The sequence below is a fragment of the Cyprinus carpio genome, chromosome B11 (assembly GCF_018340385.1).
Source record: "Cyprinus carpio isolate SPL01 chromosome B11, ASM1834038v1, whole genome shotgun sequence".
NCBI lineage: Eukaryota > Metazoa > Chordata > Actinopteri > Cypriniformes > Cyprinidae > Cyprinus > Cyprinus carpio.
In genome coordinates, this window is record NC_056607.1 from 21368705 (window position 1) to 21396583 (window position 27879).

At 37.2% G+C, this 27879-nt stretch overlaps 4 protein-coding genes and 1 pseudogene across 5 annotated transcripts; 3 read left to right on the plus strand and 2 right to left on the minus strand.

Moving 5' to 3' along the window:
- The first annotated feature begins 1233 nt into the window (after positions 1 to 1233).
- On the plus strand, positions 1234 to 4712 carry LOC109051507 (UPF0669 protein C6orf120 homolog). 2 transcript variants are annotated; one of them, XM_019069046.2, is made up of 2 exons: positions 1234 to 1384; positions 3640 to 4712. In XM_019069046.2, the coding sequence occupies exons 1-2, from the start codon at positions 1256 to 1258 to the stop codon at positions 4237 to 4239; spliced, it is 729 nt and encodes a 242-aa protein (XP_018924591.2). In that variant the 5' UTR covers positions 1234 to 1255; the 3' UTR covers positions 4240 to 4712. The 2 variants fall into 2 exon arrangements, with proteins under 2 accessions (XP_018924591.2, XP_018924590.1); XM_019069045.2 differs by lacking the exon at positions 1234 to 1384 and adding an exon at positions 2972 to 3028.
- A 267-nt stretch (positions 4713 to 4979) lies between these two features.
- LOC109051531 lies at positions 4980 to 8643 on the plus strand (annotated as a pseudogene).
- A 162-nt stretch (positions 8644 to 8805) lies between these two features.
- hyls1 (HYLS1 centriolar and ciliogenesis associated) lies at positions 8806 to 15074 on the minus strand. Its single transcript, XM_042734547.1, has 12 exons — positions 15019 to 15074; positions 14727 to 14826; positions 14491 to 14607; positions 14355 to 14410; positions 14043 to 14272; positions 13897 to 13952; positions 10255 to 10418; positions 10133 to 10178; positions 9986 to 10049; positions 9801 to 9882; positions 9028 to 9054; positions 8806 to 8937 (listed from the first exon to the last, which is right to left on the minus strand). Exons 2-12 carry the CDS (start codon positions 14824 to 14826, stop codon positions 8806 to 8808), a joined length of 1074 nt encoding a protein of 357 aa, XP_042590481.1. The 5' UTR covers positions 15019 to 15074.
- On the minus strand, positions 10688 to 13507 carry LOC122138942 (golgin subfamily A member 6-like protein 22). The gene is made up of 2 exons (XM_042734543.1): positions 11340 to 13507; positions 10688 to 11309 (listed from the first exon to the last, which is right to left on the minus strand). The coding sequence occupies exons 1-2, from the start codon at positions 13105 to 13107 to the stop codon at positions 10843 to 10845; spliced, it is 2235 nt and encodes a 744-aa protein (XP_042590477.1). The 5' UTR covers positions 13108 to 13507; the 3' UTR covers positions 10688 to 10842.
- A 675-nt stretch (positions 15075 to 15749) lies between the features above and the next one.
- On the plus strand, positions 15750 to 27866 carry col9a1a (collagen, type IX, alpha 1a). Its single transcript, XM_042734548.1, has 32 exons — positions 15750 to 15947; positions 16464 to 16538; positions 16762 to 16800; positions 16892 to 16954; positions 17831 to 17884; positions 18098 to 18133; positions 18428 to 18451; positions 18566 to 18619; positions 18719 to 18772; positions 18871 to 18903; positions 19223 to 19279; positions 19362 to 19415; positions 19557 to 19610; positions 19709 to 19762; positions 20681 to 20734; positions 20951 to 21004; positions 21100 to 21153; positions 21250 to 21303; positions 21400 to 21453; positions 21562 to 21606; positions 22102 to 22155; positions 22234 to 22287; positions 22368 to 22421; positions 24136 to 24207; positions 24896 to 24931; positions 25077 to 25121; positions 25220 to 25252; positions 25605 to 25751; positions 25920 to 25974; positions 26085 to 26273; positions 27025 to 27102; positions 27227 to 27866. Exons 1-32 carry the CDS (start codon positions 15873 to 15875, stop codon positions 27430 to 27432), a joined length of 2064 nt encoding a protein of 687 aa, XP_042590482.1. The 5' UTR covers positions 15750 to 15872; the 3' UTR covers positions 27433 to 27866.
- The last annotated feature ends 13 nt before the right edge of the window (positions 27867 to 27879 follow it).

Here is a 27879-nt window from a genome sequence, read left to right on the forward strand (position 1 = left end):
AAGAAATATATGTTATGTGTGTCATTATTTTGCATAATACTATGGTCTAAAATTTAAAATGGTGCAAAACACATGGCAACCACATTCTCGAGAGCATAGACCACACTCAGAAATCAGTTTTATAAGGACCAGTATTTATTTTCAGAGTTGTATTTATTTTACAAAGTTGTATTTATTTTAAACAATACAAACAAATAAGTAAACAATTTAAATAAATTAAAAAAAAAAAAAAATCCATGAACAATTTCACTCTTAGCTTTGCCTGCTTGTCTAGTGCTCCCCCTATTGGCAATGTGATGCTGTTATAGTCTACATTTTGCCATTTTAAAATCAAGAATTTGCAAAACAATTGACAAAACACATAAATAAATGTAAAAAAATAATATTCAGTGGTTTGGTCAAGAGTATCAGCGCTGCTCTCAACCTGCTGCCCACTGCCCCCTCTAGTGCAGATAAACAGATTATTTGATTAGATTCATTCGAGATCATCGAAAACTTGAAATAAAATACATGTAACCTGAATAAGATATATATATTAAAAGTATTATAAAAACATATTTTATTTCAACAAGTTTCCAAGACAAAATTTCTCATTTTAATTGTTTAACTTGATATACTAAAATTCAAACTGGAATACAAATGAATAAAAACTATAGATATGTTTTAAAACTAATGTCAAAAACACAACAAAGTTACTAAAACTAGATTTAAAATATAAAAGCAGAAACTATAAAAATGAAACAATGCAAAATAATTACAAAAACCTCTTTTGTTGGTGTATTTTTTTTTGTTTGTTTGTTTTTAATTGGATGTATTGATGCTTTGGTAATTTCGTATGAAAACCAATCATATTTATTAAGTGCTTTGAAAACTTACAATTCTTTTTTGGTCTTTTTAAAGAATAAAACACTTCGCTCATAATCACTTAGTATATTTGTTTAAACTGTATGCTGTATAACACCATTAGGCCTAATTTAACTTGTCTATTAATAATGTTAATAATGCACAAATTAATTATTTTTCTTTGTGATAAATAAAAAAAACAACAACAAAACAATAAAAAAGGGGTCATTAAACAAAACAGAGGAAAATGTAATTGAAACAAGCGATAAACATAATAATAAATCAAAAGGGGAAAAATAAGATTAGCAGAACAATTGAGATATTTTTGTAGCTTTTTTTTTTAAACAATTTCACTACGTTTCCATCACATGCTGTGATGTTCTGCTATCCTCCTGACCAACAGAGGGCGCGCATGCGCATTATAGCGCCATCGAGTCCCAGAGCAAGAGCGTCCAGTAGTCACCTCAACACCTGTAAGAGCGAATTCAAAACAAACGACGCCGACTGTCCTTTCCCATGGAGTATTTTTGACAATGCACCGGTAACTCAAAATAATACATATTTGTCAACATATCGAAGCACCTGCGTCAATTACGAATTCTTCTTTTGTTTCAGTTTCAGTTTCATAAAAACTACAGGTCTGTTAGCCAGCTAGCTAAATAGCTCACGTATTCTTTAGTGCAACCTTCAGTAACTAGAAGTCACGTTAGTTTAGAAACGAAGTGTGTTATAGTATTTCGCACGTTAAATATTTAAATAATTTTATAGGCTATCGTATATTTCAAAAACGAGTATTTTGAAGCGAACTGGCTGGGTGTGTGCTTGTTTGTAAGCGCTGTTACTGTCATCTTTTAATTATTTTTAGATTCAGAATGCCTCTATGGCAAAACTCTCCTGGACATATGTCACAGGAAACCCAGCACTTCAATTACACTGAGAAAAAAACTAATTTGGCTTGGATATTTAACAAGATAACACAAAGAAACAGCAAGTAATACACTGAATGAAAAAAAAAAATATATATATATATTTTGAATAGGAAAACTCTACAGTATCTTCTGGTAAAATGTACTCCATTAATCTTTGGTTTGTTTAGTTTGTTTCAGTGTAGTCTCATGTCAGGTCCAGAGCACCGTCTCAATAGGAATGATCTAGTTTTGGAAATTCAATGTATAAAAACATAAGTCAAGTTGAGCTTTAATGTGTGGACATACAGTGGAACGAAATGTCGTGCCTCACAGGACCACGGTGCTGCATAAATACAGACATACAACAAGGAATTAAAACAGTATAAACCTATACACAACTGACCTACTGACAGATTTTGACTATAAATATATTATATATAAATGTTTACCTATACATAAACAAAATACAGACAATACGAATGCTACACATAAACACTGTAACTGACCTACTGAAAGATTTTGAATATGAATATACTATATATATAAATGTTTACCTATACATAGACTGAAAAGGAAAAATATATAGACTATACGAATGCTTCACATAATACTGTACATGTGCAAAGAGAAACATCGTAAGTCAAGCAGCTGGCTGGGGGACAGTGCAGGATGATTTGTAGTGCATGAGCATGTAAACACATATTTGAGTCTTTTGTGGGATTATGTACACACAGCAGTGTCTAGTGCGCATAGAGGAGAATTGCACAAAAAAAAGAATGTTTTAGACAGTTTTTCTGTGATGTGGTAAGGTTGGGGAGTGGAGGAGGTGAGATGTTCCATGTTTCAGGAGGTAGGGGGTTTATGTGGGGTTTTGGAGGAGAGCGGGGTGATTTGAGTTCAGGGCTCTCACAGCCTGGGGAAGAAGCTGTTGAGCAGTCTGGCGGAGCCGGCTCGGATGCTCCGGTACCGTCTTCCTGATGGCAGGAGCTGGAAGAGACTGTGGGAGGGATGGGTGGAGTCCTTCACGATACTGTTGGTTTTGCTGGAGCATCGTGTGAGGAAAATGTCCAGGATGGAGGGGAGAGGGGCACCGATGTCCGCTGGAGGGTCTTCAGTTCCCGCACCAGACAGTGATGCAGCTGGTCAGCATGCTCTCTGTGGTTCCTCTGTAGAATGTGGTGAGGATGGGTGGAGGGAGACTTGCTCTTTTCAGCCGGCAGAGAAAGTGTAGCCGCTGTTGTGCCTTCTTGGAGAGTGACATGGTGTTGGAGGTCCAGGTGAGATCCTCTGTGATGTGAGAGATAATGAGAGATTTACAGGCAATTTTTTTTCCCAGGCCAGTCATTTTTGACTGGGAAAACCACAAGTGTAAGAACGTGGGGGTTTTACTTTTTTTTTTTTTTTTTTACAAAAATAATAACATTTTTTGGGAAGTTGCAATACCTTGTGTGAATAAAATCAGTAGGTTTTAACGTAATGTGATAACATAACTAGCATTTTCAGGGGAAAAAGACCTCTCCAGGTCAAAATGACTGGAACACAACATGAGTGTCAGTGTTTATTGCAAAATATAACTGTGTATATTATTCACTACATAATACTAATGCTAGTTAACCAGTTTTAAAGTTTTGTTACATTTTATTCCACCTTATGATGCAATCAATGTAATTCAGAATTTTTTTTTATCTAATGTATCCCAATACTACTTAAAATGTTTTGAGCAACACTATACAGTAGTGAAGATTTATTTCGTTTTCAGAACCTTTTTTTCTTCTAAAGAACCCATTGTCAAAATTGGATTCAATCCGAATGCCAAAACCTGATTTTATTTATTTTTTTAATATCTGATTCCCGATGCTACTGAAATAATGTATTTTTGTGATTGCAGGGAGGTTACAGATGTAGCTGGGGTCTGGCAGCTGTGACCATGGTGCTGTGCTGGGGTGGTTTGTTGGTGCTGGTGGCCTTGTCCCGGGCCCTGGGCTCTCTGCAGCATTCAGAGGAGCCTTCTGTGCCGGATGAATGGGTCCTTCTCCACGTTGTGCAGGGCCACATCGGTGCGGGAAACTACAGCTACCTGCGTCTCAACCACGAAGGATGCATTATCCTGTACATGCAAAGCCTTAAGGGAGATGCGGACCTCTACATCTCTGACAAGACGCCACGGCCAAACTTTGATACCTACAAGCTTCAGTCGACCACCTGTGGCCAGGACGTGGTGGTCGTCCCGGGGGACTTTGTCAGGCCTGTTGGAATCGGGATCTACGGACATCCCTCCTACATGGAGAGTGAGTTTGAGATGAAGGTGTTTTATGACCAGACGGCACTTACAGAAGAGGAAATCGAGAAAAACTCTTACCCCTCAGATGAGACTCCGGGTCAGTCTCAACACTCTCAGGGCCCTGCAGACGTGATGGAAGAAGAGGAATCAATCCTGTGGACTATTCTAATTGGGATTCTTAAAATCATACTTGAAATTTTGTTTTGATTTTGATGTTCCAGCTGCCAAAATAACACCTTTGCCACAATTAAACATTTTTTTTTTCTCAATTAGATCAAATTAGCAGTTTTTTGTTTGTCCTGGAGTTTTGTTAAAATCTTCTGAGTTGCACCATCACCACCTTACAGGGAATATGTTGATTTCATCCAAAATTTTAATATGCAAATTATAAATTTGTTTGTCAAATTAGATGGCATATCAACACAACTGATTGCACTTGATATGTCAAACACAAGTTCTCTTTTGAAATTTTATTGATGGAGGTTGCGTGGTGCATTTGTTTGTCTTTTACTGACCCGAGGATGTGAATTCTAGGTTTTAAACTGCACTATGCAATCACACAAAGGTCATATGGCTGTGCCTGTTGTGAAGAAGAGTCTGTTGACTAATAAGCAGCAAAGAATCTTCTGCGTCTGTAGTTGTAAGATACAAATAAATTAATCACTTATTTTTGAAAAGTACTCTGCGTCCAGCATTACTTATAATTGTGTTTAGGTTTTTTATTGTGCAAATTACAAGGTGGGATTTACATTTATTTTTTTTAAATGTCATTTTGAAATTGTTTTAGAATGTGAGGATAGCCTACGTATTGCATTTACAATAATGTAAATTAATTCCTCTTGCTCTATATATTATACAGTCTATTTCAAATTAAAATTATAAAAATAAAAATAATAAATGTAAGAAAGAATGAAAAATACAAACGCGTGTGAATATGATATTGATGGTCATGCTGGAACACACTATCGAGATTTTTCTCCAATCAGTTCATCTCATCTGTCTGGAGAAAGCGCACTTCTATCAAATTTCCAACTCCCACCAAATCTCATTGGAGTCGCTCCACAAAGTAAGCAAAGCTTTGCATTAATCAATCAATCGTGTAATGCATTATTCACCATTATTATTACTTTTAGGGTTTTTGCTTTATCCACTTTTTCTACATACTTGAGTCAAAAGTATACCATGGTAACCATAGTATCTTCAAATTATGCCATTTGCAGAACTGCTGCCACAATAAAACTGTGGGAACTTTATATTAGCCACTATTGTGATCTATAAAGCTTTTCAACCAAATGATGGACTGCCATTCAGAAGTTTAGGATTTTAATGTTTTATAATGGAGTATCTTCTGCTCATCAAGGCTGTATTTATTTGATCAAAAATGCAGAAAAAATAGTAACATTGTGAAATATTATTTCAATTTCTAATATTGGTTTTCTGGTTTAATATACTTTAAAATCTAATTTATTCCTGTGATGCAAAGCTGAATTTTCAGCATCATTACTCCAGTCTTCAGTGTTTCATGATCCTTCAGAAATCATTCTAATATTCTGATTTATTATCAGTGTTGCTTAATAATTTTTTTGTAACCTGTATACTTCTTTTTATTCTTTAATGAATAAAAAGATAAAAAGAACAGCGTTTATTTAAAATAGAAATATTTTCTAACAGTATATAAGTCTTTACTATCACTTTTTATCCATTTAGCACATCCTTGCTGAATAAAAGCATAGATTACTTAAAAAAAAAAAAAAAAAAACCTATGTTTCCAGCACTGATAATAAATCAGAATGATTTCTGAAGGATCATGTGACGCTGAAGACTGGAGTTATGATGCTGAAAATCCAGCTTTGCATCACAGGAATAAATTAAATTTAAAGTATATTAAAATAGAAATTGTTATTTTAAATTGCAATGTTATCTCACAAAATTATTTTTTTTTCTGAATTTTTGATCAAATAAACAGAGCCTTGATGAGCATAAGAAGCTTCATTAAAAAACATTAATTATTTCACTGATCCCAAACTTTTGAACGGTAGTGTATATTGACATAATATTGCTTTACAGTAATAGCAACTTAAGTACTGGATCTCAAGTATTTTGACAGGAACTTCCCATGGTCATATTTTGTTCGTTGCCAAAGGAACTGCAACAATGCCATTTTATAAGGCATGTGACATATTGGTGAACTAAACAGGTCTGAACTGTTTTAGAGAGGGCTTCTCCATCCGGCTCTGATCTTCCAGTGCTGCGCAGGTGTGAGGCTGATATCCCAGCTCACCTGGCACCTGCTCAGACGTGGCTTGAGTCTTTGGGAAGTTGTGACAGTGAACCCCTTGGTGTGGTTGACCTACACCCAGATGTCTTCTCAGTGCCTCTTAGATAAACTATTTAGTTCTGTGAAGGATTTTTGGTCTGGAGTTATGTTCCAAACAAATGAATATGTGATTGTTTTTGTTTTTCTATTAAAAGACTGGACATTCTTCATGCTGTAGAAGTCTGGCAACGTAATTTCAAACGAATAGTAAGTAACTATGAGGTGCACATGATGCTCTGTGGTGTTAATGTTGCTCTTGTAATGTGCATTACAGGTATAGTTCACCCAAAAATTTAATTTTGCTCAATATTTAGGCCATCTAAGATGTAGATGAGTTCGCTGCTTCTTCTGAACAGATCTGGGGGTATTTAGCATGACTTGCTCACCAATGGATCCTCTGCAGTGAATGGGTGCCGTCAGAATGAGAGTCCAAACAGTTGATAAAAACATCACAATAATCCACTTCAGTCCATCAGGTAACATTTTTGCGAAGCAAAAAGCTGTGTTTGTAAGAAACAAAGCCACTGCTTCTGGCTAAAATACAAGTCCTCTATCCACGAAATTGCTTTCTTCAGATCAAACACCATTTACAAGCAAAAACAAAACAGTTCTATACAAATATGAGAGTGGATTTTGATATTAGAAGACAACGGGGGATAAACATTTTTAATGGAGGAAGCATTATTTCAAATTATGGCAAGAAGTGTTGGTTTAAATTTAAAACGCCTTAATAACGAGTTTGTTTCTTATAAACCTCCAGGTTTTCGCTTCACCAGATGTTAATTGACGAACTGGAGTGGATTATTGTGATGTATTTATCAGATGTTTTGACTCTCAATTTGACGGCACCCATTCACAGCAGAGGATCCATTGGTGAACAGAAGTGATGGAATGCTAAGTTACTTCAAATGTAGAGATGAAGAAGCAAACTCTTGTGCGATTTTGATGGCATGAAGATGAGTGAATTTTCTGCTAATTTTCATTTTTGGATGAACTATTCATTTAAGATACCGTCCCTGTCATTTTCTAGAAACTTCAGTCATATTAAATCATTGCATATGATAATAATATATAATTGTATGACTGTAGAGCTATGCAAAAGTCAAATCAAGAGCAGAAGTCAGCGGTGGAGACAGGAAACCATGGAAACAAAAGGAAGTGGCCGGGCACGACATGGAAGCATTCGTTCTCCACTGTGGAGAGGAGGTAAGATAAAGTCTGTTGTTTGAGCATTATCTTAAACAAACAGGTGTATGACATTACCAGTGAGCTGACTAAATTCCTAAACAAGTGCTCCTCTTTCTCATTCAGGAGGAGTAGCTCATGGTCCACGGGGACCAAGCAGCTATTATTACATGTTGCCCATGAAGGTGCAAGTTCAAGGGCTGAAAGTTGCCTTAACAGCCAAGCTGGCTCAGGTGAGGGGAAGCGCATTGTAAAAATCTTGCTTGGTTTGGAATATGCTGCATTATGTACTATTAAAGTATTCCTATTTTTAAACAACTTGTATGTTTAGCTTGTTTTAGTTATGTGCTTGCTTATTGTGTTTTTTTGTAGTTCTATATTTCTATTTTTAGTTAGATGTCATCGCATCATTTCTAATTTCTGTGAATTTTTTTTATCTTAAGATTTATATTTTATTGACACTTTCACTGATGCACTTGTTAGTGAGGACAGCAAATTGGTTTGGTTCATAATATTCAGTTAGATGAAATGCAAACTAAGTGGAAGTCATTTTTTCTCCAGGATTATCTTCATATTGTGGACTTACTGGAGATTCCCGCTCCAGACCCCCACTGCCTGCTGGACCTGGTCAAACTCAGGCAGTGGGGGGATTCAGTCCTCATCGTTGACGTGTAAGTATGCAAAAGTGAATGTATATGCCATTACCAAACTGATATACATGCTTGTTTATCTTAATTTTTTTTGTATGCATCAATTTCAGAGGTGATGAATTCCCTCAGAACATTCTTAAGGCGACTGAAGATATGAAAACAGTGAATATCATTCCAGCTATAGGTAAACAATCGGACCGCACCAAAAGCTGTAATGTGAAAGCACCCTTAACCAAACATAAGAGAATGAAACGTTTGCATCAAAGCTCCTTTATGATTTTAATATAGATGCATATTGTCTCATTTCGTTTTCCAGGTCTGAACGTCCACAGCATTTTGAAACATGAGAGTCTGGTTCTCTCTGAGGCTGTAAAATTTCTTGAAAAGAAGCTTCTGTGCCATGACGTGTGTTACACTCCCCTGTATCCCTTCAAACTCCCATACAGTGACCTGCCATGAACACAGCACACACTTCAAAGTATTAAAATGTTTATTTCATAAAAACAATGATCTTGAGGTCTCATTTCACATGCACAATAAAGTAAAAAATGTCAACATCATGAATAAATAATAGCATTAAGCATATATAAAAGATAAGGCATAGGTGGAAGATTCTCTAAGTTAGGGAAAGGAGATTTTTGGTGGGATAATGCCATGTGCTAAATCATGTCGGATCTCCCATCTTAGTGCAGATCGCTTCTTCTCTGTTGGAACCACATAATTGTTGGGGATGTACGTCTTCTGAGGTCTCGGCTATAGAGACAAGAAAAAGCACTCAGAATAAGAGAATCTAGGAAATAATTAAAAAAAAAAAAAAAACGTTTTAGATATAATGAAACTTACTGGTGGAGGCTGATACATAAGTTGTTCCTGAGGATAAAAACAAAATTATTTATATTTTTAAATAAAAGTATTTATATAACTTTATATATATATATATATATATATGCTACTGTGCAAAAGGCTTAGGCCGTTAATATTTTCACCAACCAACAAATGGTTTTAAGTCCGTTATTTCTATCTTTAGCTGTAGTGTGTCAGTAGGAAATATCAGTTTACATTTCCAAACATTCATTTTGCCATTAATTGCAATAATCCAGTAAGATTTTTGTTTGCACAAGGAGCAATAGCCAGTGCTCCACACAGAGATCTGATCTGATCATCATCAGTCTGTCTGGAATGACATGAAGAAACAGAACAAACTGAGACAGACTCAATCCAGAAGAATGTGGCAATGTCTCCAAGATGCTTGAAGAGACCGACCTGCAAAGCTACAGTAAAGTTTTAGGCACTTGTGTAAAGTGAGGATGTTTTCAAAAATAAATGTCATAAATAGATTTTATTTATCAATTAACTTCTGTTAACTAAATCAAATCAACATTTGGTGTGGCCATCCTTTGCTTTTAATACCGTTTTTGTCCTAGATAAGACTTGTGCATAGTTTTCAGGGAGCTTCGCAGAAAGGCTTCTTGAAGAATCTTTGAGACATTGCCAGAGTTCTTCTGGATTTAGTCTGTCTCAGTTTCTTCATGTTATTCCAGACAGACTGGATGATGAGCAGATCAGATCTCTGTGTGGAGCACTGGCTGTTGGGTTAGCAAGATGATTTCTGATACCCTGATGGCCCAGTGCAGCTCCTTCCTGCTCTTCTCTCCTGGAGGTTTAAACATCTCCCAGTCCTGCTTATACTGGAAATACCTGATAAAGGATCCAAACGCATTCAGAACAACAAAAAGATCAGAGTCCTGAATCATTTATTTCATTTATGAAGGTTATATATTAATACTGAAGTATGCCATACTTTGCCACTGGATCAGTTTTCTTCAAGTTCCTTGTGTGAGGATGATCAAAAACTGGCCGTATAACTGTGAAGAGAAGCTTGTTAACTGACAACCCAAGACCAAAGAAACAGGCATGATCTGAAACTAGACTTGAAAATGGGACTTACATGACTTTGGCCGTGGTGGGATATCGCTCTCACTGTGTGATCGTGTCTGTGGAATGGACAAACGTATGTTTAAACTCGAAACCGTTTAAGACTGGTCAGTGTGAAAGTGTCTGTGTACTGACCATGCCTTTGATGTATTCTTGGAAAGCACTAGGGGGTTCCTCCTCCGTCACAGAGCTGGATCTGTCCGTATAGCTTCCGATTTCTTCACTGTCTGAGTCGTAGTGCACACGAGATGCACCAATCCGCATTCGGTCCAAACGCTCCTCCAGCTCACTAACTGTACCTATAGAACAAGTATATGATTACATCTTAAACATACCAAATCTATAATAATGTCTAGAATGATCTCTATTTCAAATAAATGCTGTTCCTTTAAACTTTTTTTTTTTTTCATCTAAACATCATGAAAAAAATATCATAGTTTCCACAAAATAAATAAACTCCATTTATTTTTTTTTCAAAACTTTTTTTTTTTAAGTTTAAAAAAATCTGTATATTATAATGATTTCTGAATGATCATATGATGCTGAAGACTTTAGTAATGATGCTGAAAATGTTAAAATACATGATAAAAGAAAATTAAAAGTCATTTTAAATTGTAATAGTATTTCACAATGGTCCTGTTTTTTTTTTTTTCTGTATTTTTGGCCAAATAAATGCAACGTTGGTGAATATAAGAGACTTCTTCCAAAAACAACAAAACAAGACTACTTTAAAATGTGAATTTTACCAACCCCACACTTTTTAACAGTAGTGTACAGATGTTGTTTTTTTTTATTAAACACACACACACACACATATATATTTCTTATGCATGGATAAAAGATAAATACATGTGTTTCTTCTGTTTCCTCCACAGCCATTCCTCTAAAAACTACAAAATAATTCATTCCCTTTAAGCAGTGTAACACACCAAGGCAGCCAGTATGAGCTCGGACTCTTTTCTCCTTCCTTCTCTTCTTGCTGTCATTAGATCCATCATCGTACTGTTTCCCCTCAAGTCTCTTTTGAACTATGCCTCTCCTGTGCCTCAAATTAAAGGGGTGGTCAAGACGGTCCCAACCGTCACTGAAATACGCCACATTCTCAGAGCCTCCATCTCGAGTTCTAGTGTCCTTCTCTGTGGGACTCTGGTGCTGCTCGGTCTGATCAGGAGACCGATGGCCATCATCTTCATCAGTGCAGACGGTTACATCTCGACTACCATCCGGTGATTCAGCAGGAGCTCGTCCATCAGATGTTTCTACTGCTCGACTGTCTCTGAACCACACCGGACTGCTGTCATCCACATAATCACGAGCATCTAAGATCGAATGGCTCTCTTCTTCTAATCCACCCAGTGTGCAGTCGTCTCGATAATCCACTTCCTCTGGGTCTCCGTCTTTAGGCGAGTCTGGTCTGCACGTGCCGTAACCGGAAGTTAAAACGCTTGCCGCAGGGCTGCCCAGACTTTCATGACAATCCTCACCGTAAACGTCTCTAGTTTCCTTCATCTGCTGAACATCACCGCGCTCTTGTTCCCAAGCAGGCATCATGTTATCATTCTCTTCCTCTTCTTTCTGCGAATGGCCACTGGCTATTGTAACATAGTCATCATCATCACTTGCCCATGACTTCCTGTCCTGGTCACAAGCCTCCTTCTCCTCAACAGGTTCACTGAAAAACCACTCTCTCTCCTCTTCTTCCTCACTGCCTCCTTTTGGTACTTCATCATCCTCTTCACCTGAATGGTGTTGTTTCACTTCTTCCATCCAGTCATCACACTCATCTGCTCCAGGCCTGCTCTTTCCAGTCTCAATCTCTTCATCATATTCATTTCCACAATTCCTCTCCTCATTGTTTTTAGGGTTTTCCTCTGTACCATCTTTTTGCTCTTCTTCCTCATTGTTAGGTGCTCTCTGTTTGCTATTCTCTGTTGTTCTCTCTTCCTTCACCAAAGATTTACCACCATCTATTTTTCCCTCAGTGCCTTCACTATCTTCCTCCTGTTCCCCTTCCCCTGAGAAATGGCTATTTTCCTCTCCACCTCCACTTGTGCTCTCTTGCTTGGTGAGGCTCTCTTTCTTTTCCTCACACTCTGATAATTCGCCTGGACACTTTTCTTCACTTTTTGAGTCTTCTTTTGAAAAAGACTCCTCTTCTTCACTCTCCTTCAAACTCACCTGATCTTCCTCGCCCTCTGAATCATCACTTTGGGCTTTTGTCTCTTCGTTTTCTGCACTGGCGGAGCTTTCTTTCTCCTCCTCACTGTCCTTTTCATCCTCACTCATATCCTCTTCCTCCTCACTTTCTTCTGACTCTTCCTCTTCCTTTTTATTCCCTTCCCCCTGTTCACACAGCTCAAATTCTTCTTCTTCTTCAGGCTCTTTTTCTTTTTCCTCCTCTTCACTTTCTTTTGCATCCTCCTCTTCCTCCTTTTCATTTCCTCTCTGTTGTTCACACAGCTCTTCTTTTTCATCTCCACTTCCTTCTTCCTCCCCTCCACTTTCCTCCTCCTCTTCTCCACTTTCTTTACCCTCCTTTTTACTTTCTTCCTCCTCCTCTTCACTTTCTTCTTCCTCCTCTCCACTTTCTTTATCCTCCTTTTCACTTTCTTCCTCCTCTCCACTTTCTTCCTCCTCCTCTCCACATTCTTCCTCCTCCTCTTGCCTTGTTCTTGTTATCTCTATGCTGTTTTTATTTTCTTCATCTATGAAACGTTCTCTCTCTTCCTCAGGGTATTTCTCCTCCCCCAGCTCATTTCCTTGAAGCATCTCCTTCACCCTCTTGTTTTTATCACCTCCCATTAAAAAGCTTTCTTTGACATCCTTATGGTCTTCTTCAGGCTTTCTCTCATTCGCTCTGTTTTCTTTCTTAACACAGTCCCTGTCTTCCCCTTCACTTTCCTGATCTGTCCAGAAGGAGGAGGAGGACAGCGATCCTTCATCGTCCTTGCTTTCATTTTCCCAACAGCTGTCAAAAGCTTTATACATCCTGAGGTAGATGGACAGATCTCTTCTTTAGCCCTCAGTAAGAAAATTCTGAGCCAAAGCAGATGGCTGAGAGGGAGGGGGACTGTTACTAAGAAGATTACTGGCAAGAACTTTCCTGGGATTATGCAGCTAATTGCGCCACCTGGTGTATAGGAGGTTTCACTGCATGTAAAGACAATGCATGGCTATGTTCGGAAACATTTTTTTTTAATATAAATCAATCCTTTATATTTAATTCAGAGAATCTAAAGTGTTTCCATAAAATTATGAAGCTGTACAATTGTTTTTAACATTGATAATAATAAGAAATGTTATTTGACCACCAAATTAGCATAACATAATAATTTCTGAAGGATCATGTGACACTGAAGACTAGAGTAATGATGCTGAAAAATTAGCTTTGCCAATACAGGGGGGAAAAAAGTTTAACATATATTAAAATAGAAACAAACAGTCATTTTAAACGAATAATATCCCAATATTACTGTTTTTATAGAATTGTATTAAAAAAAGAGATAAAATGCATCCTAATAAAGTCTTTGAAATGTAACGTATATTGTGCACAACATGCAATTTTAATATATACATAGAATTTTCATACAAAATTGGTTCTGTAGATGCATTATGATGACATCATATAAAAATGATGCAACACGCTACTTATGCATTCTATTTCACATTCTATTTTTTAATGGCTAGCAGTATCCAGTATAAACATTTAGCATTTAGTAAGATGTTTATTACTATTCCATTCTTAACATTACCATAAAACATAACCACAGGACTTACCAGAATCTTCACTATGCGTGGACTCATCACAGACCTGAGACCGACCTTGACGCTTCCTATATAATGAGATATCAGATAATGATGTCTGTTGCACATTGCATGTTTATCGCATGGATGATGAATTAGAAATTCATTTGTGTCCCTACCTTAGCACTTTCCTTTTAATCACAGGCTTCAGATGAACCTGATGTTCTCTGTCAGGACTCGTTGTCTCGCTACCATCCAAAACTGAGTGAAATATTTCAGAAGGCCCTGCCTCTGTCTCCAGCCTGTTGGGTGCCGTGGAGGGCCGAGCCGGTCTGTGAGCAACTGTGTGCCGTGAATATGAATCATAGCAGTGTCCATGATCGTCCTCATTAAACGTGGAGGAGAAAATCTAGGTATGGAAATGGAAAACATACATATTGTGTGCATAGTCATAATTATGATATGTTTTTAAGGTGCGTAAAAACTCATACCTCTCTGTGTTGCCCTTCTGAGCTGGTGTTGAAGAGGCCGATGTGGTTCAACTGAACTAAGGAAGAAACAAATTTTGCAGCATGTTTAAAAACGTCATATGAAAGTGCACAGCATGAGGCAGGAGTGACTGCTCACCCTTTTCTTTAATAAGAGCAGGTGGACTCCTGCTGGAGCTGCTGTGAGATGTTGGAGAAGTCCAGTCTGTGGAGCTGTGACTCTTTGACTTTTCATGACGAATCAGCTGATCTAGATCTGATGGAGATTTAAAACAGGACAGCACTACTTTAAGGCAACGTATGTCACATAGCATGAAAATAACATGCTAAACAAATGCGCCGATGGAGCTGAAACGGTTCAAAATATTATCCCACCTCTCTTGAATTCCCGCAGTCTTTGTTTGGGAATATTTCTGTATCCAAGTGCAGCCAGCTGCTGCTGGATCTCCTCCTCGGAAAAGTCTAGACTCTCCATCTTTTATTGACAAAATAAACGATATCAGAGAAAGCGTCTATCTGCTAAGTGTAAACAAATCTCAACAAAAAAAAACTCTTGTTCACTGAAAGCAGCGTTCGTAGTGTAGAAGGCTGCTGTGGTAAGTAACATATAAAACGAAAACATTAAGGAAGTTTAAAGCAAAATGTTTTTTTTCCAGATTTTCCTCACCTTTAAAGGGTCAGTTTTGATAACTGTTGTCTTCAGTACCAAGACAACGGCGTTCCGTTTTCAAAATACAAAGAAGCAAGAGTAAGAAACCGCGTCATTAGCAGCTTAAAGCGCCCTCTGGCGTATGGGAGACTGCAATTCTTTTTTTTTTTCTTCTTTTTTTGAGCCATCTACCGAATATTTACTTGATTGAATAATAATCAATAATATATACATAAAACTTTGTTTTACTGTCCCTTGTAAATAAATATAAAATCTGTTATAACAGATGGGATCTCGTTTAAACAGTTTAAGAAGCTTTCATTTTCACTCATTTTAATTTCTCTTCAAATAACAGCTCGCCATGTTCGCTATGCATAAAACATTATTATAGTTACCATATATTTATTTTCGTTACCATATTTAATTTTTGTACGAAGCTGTACCATACTAACAGCATGACAATAATAATAATAATAATAATAATAATAATAATAATAATAATAAAGTAAGAACAATAAAATTAATTTATTTAACTGAATCAGCTTTTTTTATTTATTTATTTATTATTATTATTATTATTTTTTTTTGTATCAGCTTTAAATATGATAGGATTTATAGGACGTATTGTTTACGTGCGGTACCCACAGCAGGTATCCTGAGCCACGCCCATTGTACGCAAATCTTTAAACTCCTGTCCAATCAGCTTCCAGTTCCAAGCGCGGCTCATGAATAAACATAACTTTTTAATACTACATCGAGAGACTGGTGGATGGTGTGGAGGTTTAGTTGGGGGATATTGACAGAAAACCCGTGGACCCCAACAAATCTCCTAAAAAGAACTATTTAGTCTCCTTCAAGTCATCAGGGTGACTATGGCGCACGCCGGAGCTCTCCGCGCGTCCCTGCTACTGATTTTACTGCAGTTAGTCCTGATCATCTCAGCACAGGTAGGAAACTATGGCTTTTTTTGCACTAGAGATGGACCGTGTGGGTGTTTGGGGTCAATGTATTCTTATTTAAATACCTTAATAATAAAAAATAGAGACAAAAACGTTAAAAATATGTAGACAGAAAAATGTATGTGTTTTGATGAGACATTATTAAATGATATAAGCAACTAAAGCACCAAAGATTTTTTCGTTTTTTACACATACGCACTATTTATAAACTGTATGTCACATATTTCTTAATGCCAAGTTTCTTCATTAAGTGTATCTGAATTGTCGCGCATATGAGCATTTCTTGACATATGGAAGGTATTTTCAGTAAAATGGTCCAGGTGTGCACAGCTGTTATCAATTTCCCAGGATAAGAGAGAGCCAGTGTGATGCCTCTAACCACAGCATCAGTCACACCTACAAAGACTTCATTGTTCTGAAGGCTAAAATATTGGGATTGAGCAAGCGGAGGTTTGTTTTTGTAAATGCATTTCAGTTATTATTATTATTGTTGTATTTTTTTAGAGGGGGCCAGTTGGTCCCAGAGGACCACCCGGACCTCCAGGGCTTCCTGGGTTTTCTGGTGTTGACGGCATTGATGTGAGTCACATATCTATCTATCTATCTATCTATCTATCTATCTATCTATCTATCTATCTATCTATCTATCTATCTATCTATCTATCTATCTATCTATCTATCTATCTATCTATCTAATTCCTCAGAGATTCTCTGATTTCTCAGTTTACAGTATGGTATATTCTTGTAGCCTGGAATAACAACTCTATTTGAGTTATTTAGTTAGTATTTCATATGATTTCAGGGTGATAGGGGACCTGGCCCTGGCCCAGATGGCCCCCCAGTAAGTATTTATCTTTTTTGCGACAAAAAAAAAAGAGTTCTGCATAGCTGAAATGATGTGCAACAGTCCATTAATCTGATGAATTCGTCAGGGCCTTGATGGGGACAATGGCAAGGATGGATTAAATGGCCTTCCAGGAAAACCAGGAGCGGATGTGAGTCTTGTTCTTTATTATCGTAAAGGTCTAGAAACCAAGATAAAATCAGCTTTTCTTTTCTAAGTAGCACTTGCAGCATCAGAGTCTGTGAGTGTAGTTTACATTGGAGGGGTCTGAGTGAAAAAAAGCTGCTGGATGGAAAAAAGAACCAGAGAGGAGAGGAAAGCGAAAGCAGAGAGAGCCCCATATTGGCTTCCTGATGAAGACAGAGGCCTTTTTGTACAAGTATGGAGCCACGGGAGCTGAGTACACCAACTGCTTTGTGGCTCCCCTGAGCTTTATAATTTAGCTAGTGCTATAATTAATCACAGCAAAAATCATTTCTTTAACAGTGTTTTTGTCTTGTGTTCATATACATTTACTCGAGAACTGGAATCTAAAAACTTTTATATTATTTATTTTTTGTATGAATGGCTGTATTGTATTATTACTGATGCAAATAAATTAAGTAAAAAAAATAATGAATTCTAAAGCATTCTATATGAATAATGTTATATAAAAATGTCACTTATAGATATAGATATGCTTCTTATCCACTAAGATATGTTTCCTGTTTTCCTTAAAGTGTTGAATACAGGTATCTGCAGTGGTCTGCTGTACATATATTAGAGAAAATGTGGGCGGGGTTTGCTACTTGTCAAAGTCAGGGGATTGGTAAAGGTCATTTATGATTGGTCAGTGTGTCTGTGTTTGAGGCAATTAATTAACTGTTTCCAACAATATTATTAAAATGAAATAATGAGCTCTGAAATTTTGCAGCTGTATCACAATAACATTAGTTCAGCGATCAGTTCAGTGAATAAAGTAACAGACATTTGGTCTGCAGGCAGTTAAAGTGAAGCCCGTGCTGATATATGGTTGTGTCTTTCTAAGGGTTTGACTGGGCCCCGTGGTGCCGCTGGCCCTGTTGGCCCTCCTGGACAAAAAGTAAGTTCACACTTAATATTAAGTTCCACTTATTATTTTTTTTAAAGTTAATAATAAGTAAAAGTGCACATAAATGTGTTTTTAATATATAAGGTCTTTAAATGGCTGTATTGTAGTATTAGTGATGCTTCATTTGAAAAAGTTAAAGAATTAACTCTAAATCATTAAATTGCGCTTAAAAGATCCTGTGGTTTGACATTTATTCCTTATCAGGGTGAACCGGGTGAGCCGGGACCAAGGGGAGCCATTGTAAGTAAATGCTTCGAATTCTCTTCAACAAATGTGTCTCTTGTAATTTAAGTCTTTTTAATCTTAATAGGAATATTTTCTGTCCTGTATGTTTGTTATTATGCAAAAATATATCTGTTTAAACAGTGACCAGATGGTTGTACGCACTTTGAGCTGTTGAAATGCATTAGCCCATTCGATAAAGTTCAGGCCTGTGGCCTTCTAGTGTGTTCTGTGATGTAATGCTGCAAGGCTTGTTTGATTTTTTTTTCTTGCTAATTTGGTGTCATTGCACATCTGTTACTTTGCTTGCAGGGTGTTGGAGAGGATGGTGAAGCTGTGAGTGCATCTGATTATTGTTTAGTTTTTTTAATAGGGGACATTATTAGTACATACAGTAGTTCTTTTGTTATTCTAGAGTAGGCTGTTCAATTGTTTTCCTTTTCTGCTGAAGGTGCTGATGGGGAAGATGGGTTACCTGGAGAGCTGGGCAAAGTTGGACCTCCTGTATGTAACATCATTCCATTATACACAGATCCAGAAACAAATTAAAATCAAATAGATGAATAATAAAATTGAGTGTCTGTCTCTGGTTCTGCTGTAAAGGGAAGTCGTGGACCGAGAGGTCCTGCTGGTGATCCGGGACTGGCAGGGCCCAGAGTAAGTCATGTTTAGATCTTAATGATCATTCATTGATATCCTGGATTCATAAATGGCTCTAAAACAGTACTGTTAAACTATATTCCTTTTAATCCCAGGGCCCTCCTGGAGTCTGGGATGGTAAGGAGCTGGTATGTATCCTCAAGTCTTATATCTGGTAGCCTTTTTAGACAATTTGATTGAGTGATGTTTTCAAAAACATTCCTATTATAGTTGATTACTATGAAACAGTGCATTTTTAATATAAATTCAAAGGTATTTGACCTTTAGCTTATGTTTTCAAAACTAAAAGTGAACAAACACCACAACATCACACTTGATGACAGGTTGGCATGTAAATGTTTTAAATGAGATGAAACATAGTATGAAATATTTTCAGTAAGTCATAAGTATTCTAAATCTTCTTCATCAATGTTTCTGCTAATTGTTCTGTCTCTGTTATGTTTTCAGTGTCCAAATGCCTGTACTTCTGGCCTGAATGGCTACACAGGTCTTCCAGGCATGAAGGTAAGTCTGAAATGATGTTTAGTTCACACTTTCTGGATGCTCAAACACGTATAGCTCATTTTGGTGCTTTGTTCCTTTTTAGGGCCACAAAGGTGTCAAAGGTGAATCAGGTGAACCAGGAAGGCAAGGACATAAGGTGACAGTTGCATAGGTCAACTTTAGTGTGATTCCTTTGTGACAAATAATTATTGTATCCACAGCACATCATCGTTAGAATAATTAAACTAGCTAAGATACAAGGTGTGTCATTCTGTTGCGTTTCTCTTACATCTTACAGGGTGAAGAAGGAGATCAGGGAGCACCTGGAGATCCAGGAGCACAAGGCCTTCCTGTAAAAAAAGACATTACTGATCTGCTGTTCTCTGTTTGTGTCTGGTGTGAGAGTGCTGTCACTCAACATCTCTTTGTGTGCTTGTTTTGTTTTTATAGGGTCCACAGGGTCTCAGAGGAATCACAGGGATAATGGGCCCTAAAGGGGACAGGGTGAGGGTCAAAAGTAGAGCTTTCTTAAAATCCTAAGAATCGATTAGTCTAGCCTTTTTCCGGTTAATGAACGCAACATTGTAGCTCGCCTCCCATCCAATAAATCGCAGTAAGGTCTGTGCTTTATTACTTTTGATATAAAACAAAGTCTCAGATTTCAAATTCTGTCCATTTTATTACAATATTCAAAAATAAATACCGTTTTGGTGCTGTTCAATGTGGAGTGACAGATCCATTTGCTGAAGTCACCTTTATTTATATAGCGTTTGTGTACAGTGTGTCAAAGAAGATTTACAGTAGTAAACAGGAAAGTAGTGTGTCGATAATGCAAGACGACAAAAGTAAACACTCATTGATTCATCATTGATTAAGTGATGTCATCGTCCAGCACAGTTCAGTTCAACTGAAACTCAGCTCAAGTGAAATTAAATTTTTTTGCTAAATAGTGTATATGCGCCATATAACATCATCATAATTTTCACTGTTCCTCAGTAATGAATTTTTGTTTGAATAAATCTGTCAAGTTTTTATGATAGCCACCATTTAAATGTTTACATTTCAAAAAAGGATTCGGAGTAGAAATATAATTATGTAATTGTAACGTTAGTATTATTGCTTTATTATTATGAAAACGTATGTAATTTAAGTGTTTGTATACAAATGAGTTAATTTTAACATTCAATATTATAGTAGTATGTAGTACCAACCGACTCTCAGGTATATTTTACAGCATTACTTGAGAGATTTTTTTTCCTGTACTGTACCTGATATATCCAAAATAACCGATATGGAGCCAGCTCGTGAATCAAAATCGAATCAAACTGTGAAACTCATCAAAACCCAGCCCTAGATCTTCATATCTAAATCAATACCAATGATATCTTCTGAAATGACCAAATGTATTTTCTTCTCCATTAGGGATCCCGTGGAAATGTTGGCGACCTGGGCCCTCAGGGTATTCAGGGCGCTCCTGTAAGTGGCAAAATCAAAATGACACATTTTTACCTTACAAATCACAGCAAAGTTTTGGCCTTTAACCACATTTTTAAAAATGCATCTGTACTTATACCTATAATTACAATATGCAGGTCCCTTTTTTACGGTTTACAAGCTGTTGATTGATTTGTTTTTGTTAATGCATGCGTGAAATAAAACATATAGATTTATATTGTTTTTCAATTTTTAAAGGGTGATCGGGGTCAAAGAGGAAAAGTAGGTGAGACTGGACCAAAAGGAGCTCAGGTGAGTTATCATCCAACAACAAAATAACACATGCATTATATTTATCTTGCCATATTAACAGCTCAAACAGACTCAACAAGGCTTCTTCTTTCTAGGGACCTCTGGGGTTGCAGGGACTAATGGGTTTACCCGGACCGAAAGGAGAGACTGTAAGTTACCTGTGTTGCAGTTTTATGAATGCTATTCTATATTGTATTATTCTAAAGTGAATTATTATACAATAAAGTTGCCTCTTTGTGATGTAGGGTCTACCTGGGGTGGATGCTCGTGACGGTATTCCAGGGCTGCCTGCAGTGAAGGTAATGACTTTAATTCATGCCTGCAGAGAAAAATCATTTACATCACTGTTTGTCTCTTTCTATGGTGAAGCGATTTTTATCTGCATACTGTTTTAGGGTCTTCCTGGAAAAGTTGGCTCACCTGGTGAGGCTGGACTTCAGGGATTTCCAGTGCGTATGACCTTTGACCCCTGTTCGATATGCAATTAATATGCTGTGATATCTACTTGTGAGATGACTGGGAATGGCTTGCATTTTTGATATGTTCTTCTCCTCCAGGGTTTGCCAGGCATTCCAGGAGCAAAGGGTCACATGGGTGAAAAAGTATGTAATTCAAGTGTGAATCGTTAGAGTGTATCTTCATAAAACAGTAAAGACATGTTACAAAAATATTTTTCATCCAAAAATCCTGCAAAAAAATGAATCATGGTTTTCACAAAAATATAAAGCAGCACAATATTAAGCAGCTTTTAACATTAATAATCTTGAGCACCAATCATCATGATTTCTGAAGAATCTTCATAATGATGCCAACATTTTTTCATGGGCATTTCCAATTGTTTATTTTTTTTTACCAGCGAATGGGCAGATTCCAGTACCTATTATTTGCTCTATTATCATTTGTTATTAGAGGTAACCACCGCATTGTAATCACAATCCAAACAAAGATGCTATATACATATAGCATGAGCAGTTAGTTTTTGTATTTCAGTTGGATTATATAAATTCAAGATTTAAAGAAAAACATGATGGCTGGTCAACCGGTGCATCTCTAGTTTCAATTAACAGGCAGGATAACCTGTTTTGTCTTTGCTCCAGGGAAATACTGCTGATCCAGGTGTGGCAGGTCCGATTGGAAATAATGGAAAAACAGTGAGTTATCCATTTGTTCACCACAGCTTGCAGGCCTATGTGGATGGATGAACGTCTTCTGATGTTTTGTTTTTTTAGGGTGAACGTGGTGAGCAGGGAGAGGTGGGACCAGTCGGACCAAGAGGTGGGCCAGTGAGTATATTTCCTCTTCCATCATAAAGTGTCATATGAAGAAATGTGTCGCTTCTATAATGTTCTGTCTTTTTCTCCAGGGTGAGAGAGGAGTGAGAGGTCCTGATGGGTCAGCAGGCCTACCAGGTGCGAGGGTGAGTACAGAAACTACAATTCCACCATAAAAGATTTAAGACCAATTATAAATGAAAAGGTGTCCTTTTATTATTTCTCTGACAAAATGTTGCGCATTTCTTTGTGAAATTGAAATGTCACAAAAAAACTAAACTGAAACTTTTAAAACAAATCCCAAATCAAATAAATAAATAGTACAACTAAAAAAAAATCTTCATAAAAAAACAAACTAAGGCTTTGCCTGTGCTCTTTCCATTTAAAGTTAGAGGCAACCACAATCCAAACAAAGATGCTGCATACATGCAGCGTGAGCAGCTTTTGATTTAAATTAGACTACAATCTTGAAATTTGAAACAAAAACAAAATGATGAAAAGCAAACTACATATAAAACACTGAACAAAAACAGGAGACCGGATGAATGAGAATGCAATTCACTCTCTGACAGCAGGCGGCGCTTATGGGACAGCAGCGATACAGCATTTCCTTGTATACCACTTTAAACAAAGCAGTGCTGCGCTTATGAACACCACATTAATATACATTATACAGAGGAATGAGAAAAATATAACACCATCTTAATTTTTCCCCTCAGAGATACATTCATATTAACCCCCAGACCCAATTGTGTCATGATTCGTTTAACATCTCAACCAACTTGAATCGTCACATATTTTCATCGATTTTCAACTGGCTTGGTGTGCATTGTTACATCCCTTCTCTTAGGTGAAGCTCCATGGCAATTGAGAATAGCCTGGAGCTACCAAGAACAGGCAAAAATGTGGAAAGAGATGAAGGACAAATGAAAGAAGAAGTGTGTGTGTGTGTGTGTTTACATAAAGAATTGCAAACATTTTTGTATTTAAAGAACATTTTGTTTAAATATGCAATAAGGCATAATCTGATTAAATATGCACATACATTTCCAGCACATAACATAACATTGTATAAAGCTAGGTTCAAAATTCATTTCATTTTGTTGAAATATTAGACTCGAAAACAAATTGAAAATGGCCTTTAAAGATATGTATTGCAATTGAAATCTACAGATGCAAATAGATAAAGTGCAGTAAAACAAACACTTTGAAGCGTTTTTACAACACAGTATGAAAAGTAGGCCAAAATATCAAAATTGACTAGGGCATAGAAAAATAAAGTTTTTGCTTGTAGTGTCTTGCATTAGAAATAACAAAGAGGGTTCAATATTGGGACTCAGTGACTCACCTGTACCTGTAAACTTGTACTACAACACCGTCTAGATGTCCCACAACAAATTGAACACAATCAGAAACATGTTTGACTTGCTCTTAGCTCTCAGATTCTTGTCCTATGCTGAGGAGCTTAATAGTGCACCAAACTGTAATGCAATCTTCTTAGAAAGCTCTAGTGAGCTTTAGTACAGTAATCGGCTGGTAGGGGCATGAATAGCCTGTTGTTATGAGGCCTAGTAGCTGGGGGTATTTTCTTTGGTAAGGGGATATTCAGAGCAGGACGGGGGGCTGAATGAGTCCTCTGTCTTGCAGGAATTCCTTCGAGCAGCCAGCGAAGGGCATCAGGCTTGATCATAGTCCACATCCATCCACACAGCTCAGACGAGTCCCGCCAGCACCCTGTGCATGCCGACTGTGTTTTTTTTAGAGCAGATGTGGTTTGCGCAGCAGCTACGGACACAGGCCATGTAGTGTTCATGAATTTGTATTTATTTCTGTGTGTCTGTGTATTTATGTATTTTACAGGGAGCTAAAGGAGATCCGGGCCTTCCAGGTCTTCCAGGACCTGCTGGCTTCATCGGGCAGAAAGGCGACCGGGTAGGATTTCAAAAGCAGAAAGTGCCGATCGATTCAAAATACAAAAGAGCCAATCAAATCATTTAATAAAAGTTGTCTATGTTCAGAATATCTTGCTACCATAACACTCTATTTGCATACTATTTGTGCATACTATTCTGCATACTGTGAAAATTTATGCATTCATATAAATACATTTAAATGAACTCTCAAAATGGCCAAACGCGCAGTATATAGCTAACATACTTGGTATTGCATCCCATAATGCATTTTGGCCTACAGTTTCCTGTGTGATAAATGTGTGTCTTTAGTGCTAAAGGCATTTTTAAACTAAATTAAATTAAAAACTCTAACTTCTTGTATTTTATTTTATGTGATGCAATATAATGTAAATTAAATGTTTCACTTAATGAATTAAATATGTAATGTGGTGAGTTCATGTGACTTAGAAATTTCACAATTTGAAAAATAAGCTCTTTTATTAGTTAAGTGGATTATAAGCATTATTCTCTTTATCGCAGATCTTTAAAACTAGATTCTCCGTGTACCAATATTTTTTTTCCAGAAACAAGTTGCCAAAATTAAAAATCACTTGAAAAAATTAAAAATTGATTACAAATATATTATATTTTACATAGCCATTTTTAAGGTAGTTATCAGATGGTTATAATTAAGATTAAAAGCACAATCTTATTTTATCATTCTTCAGGGCGCTGTTGGTCTAACTGGTCCAAAAGGAGAGCAAGTAAGCCAATACTTACATTTACAGTATATATATATTATATATATATATATATATATATATATATATATATATGTGTGTGTGTGTGTGTGTGTGTGTGTGTCATTTTAATTTTACATTATATAACATCAATTGCATGTTTGTTTAGGGACCATCTGGTGAAGAGGGAACACCTGGAGACAAAGGAGATGTTGTAAGTACAGATATTTGTATGTCTTTGGATGTATTGGTTATGTATTCAGTTATGAACCCCTTGCTGGTCCTGAACTCCATATCCATTTATTTTCACAGGGTGATCAGGGAGAGCCAGGCGAGAAAGGATCAGTGAGTTTGCTTTGAGAAGTGATGCTATCGTCTGTTACTGAAATAAATGTTAACTGAAAAAAAATAAAATAAAAATTATAAAAACTAGACATATATTTAGACATATGTAAACTAAAAAAAAAAAAAAAAAAAATACTGAAATTAAAAAGAAAATATAAAAATAAAAACTAATTCAGAATATAAATAAAAACTCTAATGGCGACTCAATAATGTACAGTGGTGGCCAAAATTATTAGAACATTAGTATTTAATCCATAAACATTGTATTAATCCATAAAATGTCAATAAGTGCATAAAATTCAGTGTTGGCCTCCTTTAAAATGTAGCAATGTATAGCATTTGTTGTGTTCAGACAGGAAAACCAGGAGAGGCAGGAAATAAAGGGCCAGAGGGTGGGCGTGGCCAACCTGGATCCGAGGGCCCAGCTGGAGAGCCTGGCCCAAGAGGCATGCAAGGAGACAGAGGGGTACCTGGACTGTCTGGGGCACAGGGACGACCAGTACGCCTGCTTTAATCATCTTATTACTGCCGCCTTAAATATGTGACACTTTTATCATAGAGACTTTGGAATGAGGAATTCTACCTCAGTGTGATTTGTTCCACCACAGTCTTTTCTACCTGCATTAAATGAGGAAATATTAACCGTATCCACATGATTTTCCTCCAGGGCCGAGCACCCACAGATGAACACATCAAGCAGGTCTGCATGAGGGTTTTGCATGGTAAGTATTTTGATATCCTAACAGATATTTACAAATGTAAGCTGGACTCATTGTTAAATTCAAATGATTTTTGTTTTTTGAATGGATTGCCATTTCCGTTTTCCTCGCAGGACAGCTCGCGCAGTTGGCAGCCAGTCTGACAAGGCCCGAGTCGGGCATCTCTGGGTTGCCAGGTCCTCCTGGTCCCTCTGGCCCTCCAGGGCCTGCTGGAGACAATGGCTTCCCTGGGCATCCTGGAAGCAGAGGACTGCCGGGTCTCAAAGGGCCCCCGGGGCTCTTAGGGAGGAAAGGGCCCAAAGGTACGAAGCCACACATTTTTTGCCAAAAGAAAAGTGACTGGTTTGAAAGTGAGCTACGTTTCACGTGGCGCTACACTTGACGATGGAAAATGGACCAAAATTTTGCTAATATGACCCCACCTTAGGCTAATAATGATTTCATATATACCATTTTTCTTTTGCTTTCCATTGCATGCCGACTTTAAAATTAAACATTAAATGGATTATTCCTATAAAATGTACAGGCTCAACAACCTGCAAAATTTTACCATGACACGGGCTGAATGGGAAAAAATGGCTCTTTAATAAATGCATAAACAATTGTACAAATGTGATTTACCAGCATAAAACATGGAACAAACACTGGGCTAAATATTGTATTGTATTGTTGTAACATTGTATTGAATTGCCAATGGAATAAGAAAAACAAACTTGATTCAAAGGGAAAATAAGATTATTTTTCTGACCCTGCTGGCAGATGTTATTATATTATATTATTAATTTTAATTTTGACAGAAAAATCTTGTAAGTTTGCATTTCAAGTAAATGTATCTTGATTCAAGAATGTTGAGATGTTTGTACTTATAAGGAAAATTATTTTTTGCAGTGTATCATAACTGATTATATGGTTAACTGCAATATATTTTTGGCATTTAGCATTGTTTTATACCCTATTATTTTATTCCCTGTTCCCAGAACAACATTTTAGGACACGAAGCACCGTCTACATCCCATATTTCCCTATAAAATCTTTGTGTTCTCCTTCATTTAGGTGACCAAGGTGACAGGGGAGATAGAGGGCCCACAGTGGTGGGAGCTAAAGGAATACCTGGACCACCAGGGCTCCCAGGTAAGAGCAAGGCCTACATCTTATCTGAAATCCAACACTGTGTGTTAAATGATCTTTAAATCTCTGAATATCATGCTCCTGACTGCTGGCCTGTTTCTCTGTCTGTTCGTCCACCGGCTCTCAGGTGAGCCTGGGAAACCAGCTTATGGCAGTAACGGGCGTGACGGTCTGAGAGGACCAGTAGGTATTCCTGGAATGCCAGGTGTGCCCGGGCCACCAGGTCCCCCCGGCCCTAACGGATACTGCGAGTCATCTCAGTGCGTGCTTCAAGCAGTTGCGAGTCCGATATCTGGCAAGGAGTACAATGTGAAGGGACCAGATGGTCTATGAGCTGACAGCTATCAGCGAGCCACACATCAGAGCCCAGCGTCTCTGGACAGGGAAACTTGAGAGACTAAGAGTGACTCCCTCAACGAGGAGATTTCTGTGTCAGTGGTATATGCAGGTGTGACTGTACTCATCAAACACCTGCGTGAAGTTGGATCAATTCATATTAGGGTTCCCAGTTTCATTCAGTCCCCTTTTACTAAGAGAATTTTTTTTTTGGACATACTTTTGTATAGTTCCAATAATTCTATTAAGATTCAAAATAAACCTTAATTGCCCCATAAATAATGAAATTATAGCTTGCAAAAAATATATGCTCTAGTTCAATCTCATTTGAATATGCTTTATATTTTTTTAGGTCCTGGATGCATACAAAATCATGTCACCATGACCTGGTCACTTTACACATTAAAAGGACTTTAAATCCGCTTAAATCAGAGGGGGTCCTAA

Coding starts and splice junctions, on each gene's coding strand:
- LOC109051507 (XM_019069046.2), top strand. CDS start 1,256: ATGCGCATTATAGCGCCATCGAGTCCCAGAGCAAGAGCGTCCAGTAGT. Junction 1,385..3,639: donor GTATTTTTGACAATGCACCG/GTAACTCAAAAT, acceptor TTGTGATTGCAG/GGAGGTTACAGATGTAGCTG.
- LOC122138942 (XM_042734543.1), bottom strand. CDS start 13,107: ATGTATAAAGCTTTTGACAGCTGTTGGGAAAATGAAAGCAAGGACGAT. Junction 11,310..11,339: donor TCCTGCTGAATCACCGGATG/GTAGTCGAGATG, acceptor TCTGCACTGATG/AAGATGATGGCCATCGGTCT.
- hyls1 (XM_042734547.1), bottom strand. CDS start 14,826: ATGGAGAGTCTAGACTTTTCCGAGGAGGAGATCCAGCAGCAGCTGGCT. Junction 14,608..14,726: donor ACTGCGGGAATTCAAGAGAG/GTGGGATAATAT, acceptor AATCTCCATCAG/ATCTAGATCAGCTGATTCGT. Junction 14,411..14,490: donor TGCTCTTATTAAAGAAAAGG/GTGAGCAGTCAC, acceptor TTTCTTCCTTAG/TTCAGTTGAACCACATCGGC.
- col9a1a (XM_042734548.1), top strand. CDS start 15,873: ATGGCGCACGCCGGAGCTCTCCGCGCGTCCCTGCTACTGATTTTACTG. Junction 18,773..18,870: donor CGGGACTGGCAGGGCCCAGA/GTAAGTCATGTT, acceptor TTTTAATCCCAG/GGCCCTCCTGGAGTCTGGGA. Junction 21,005..21,099: donor CTGGACCAAAAGGAGCTCAG/GTGAGTTATCAT, acceptor TCTTCTTTCTAG/GGACCTCTGGGGTTGCAGGG.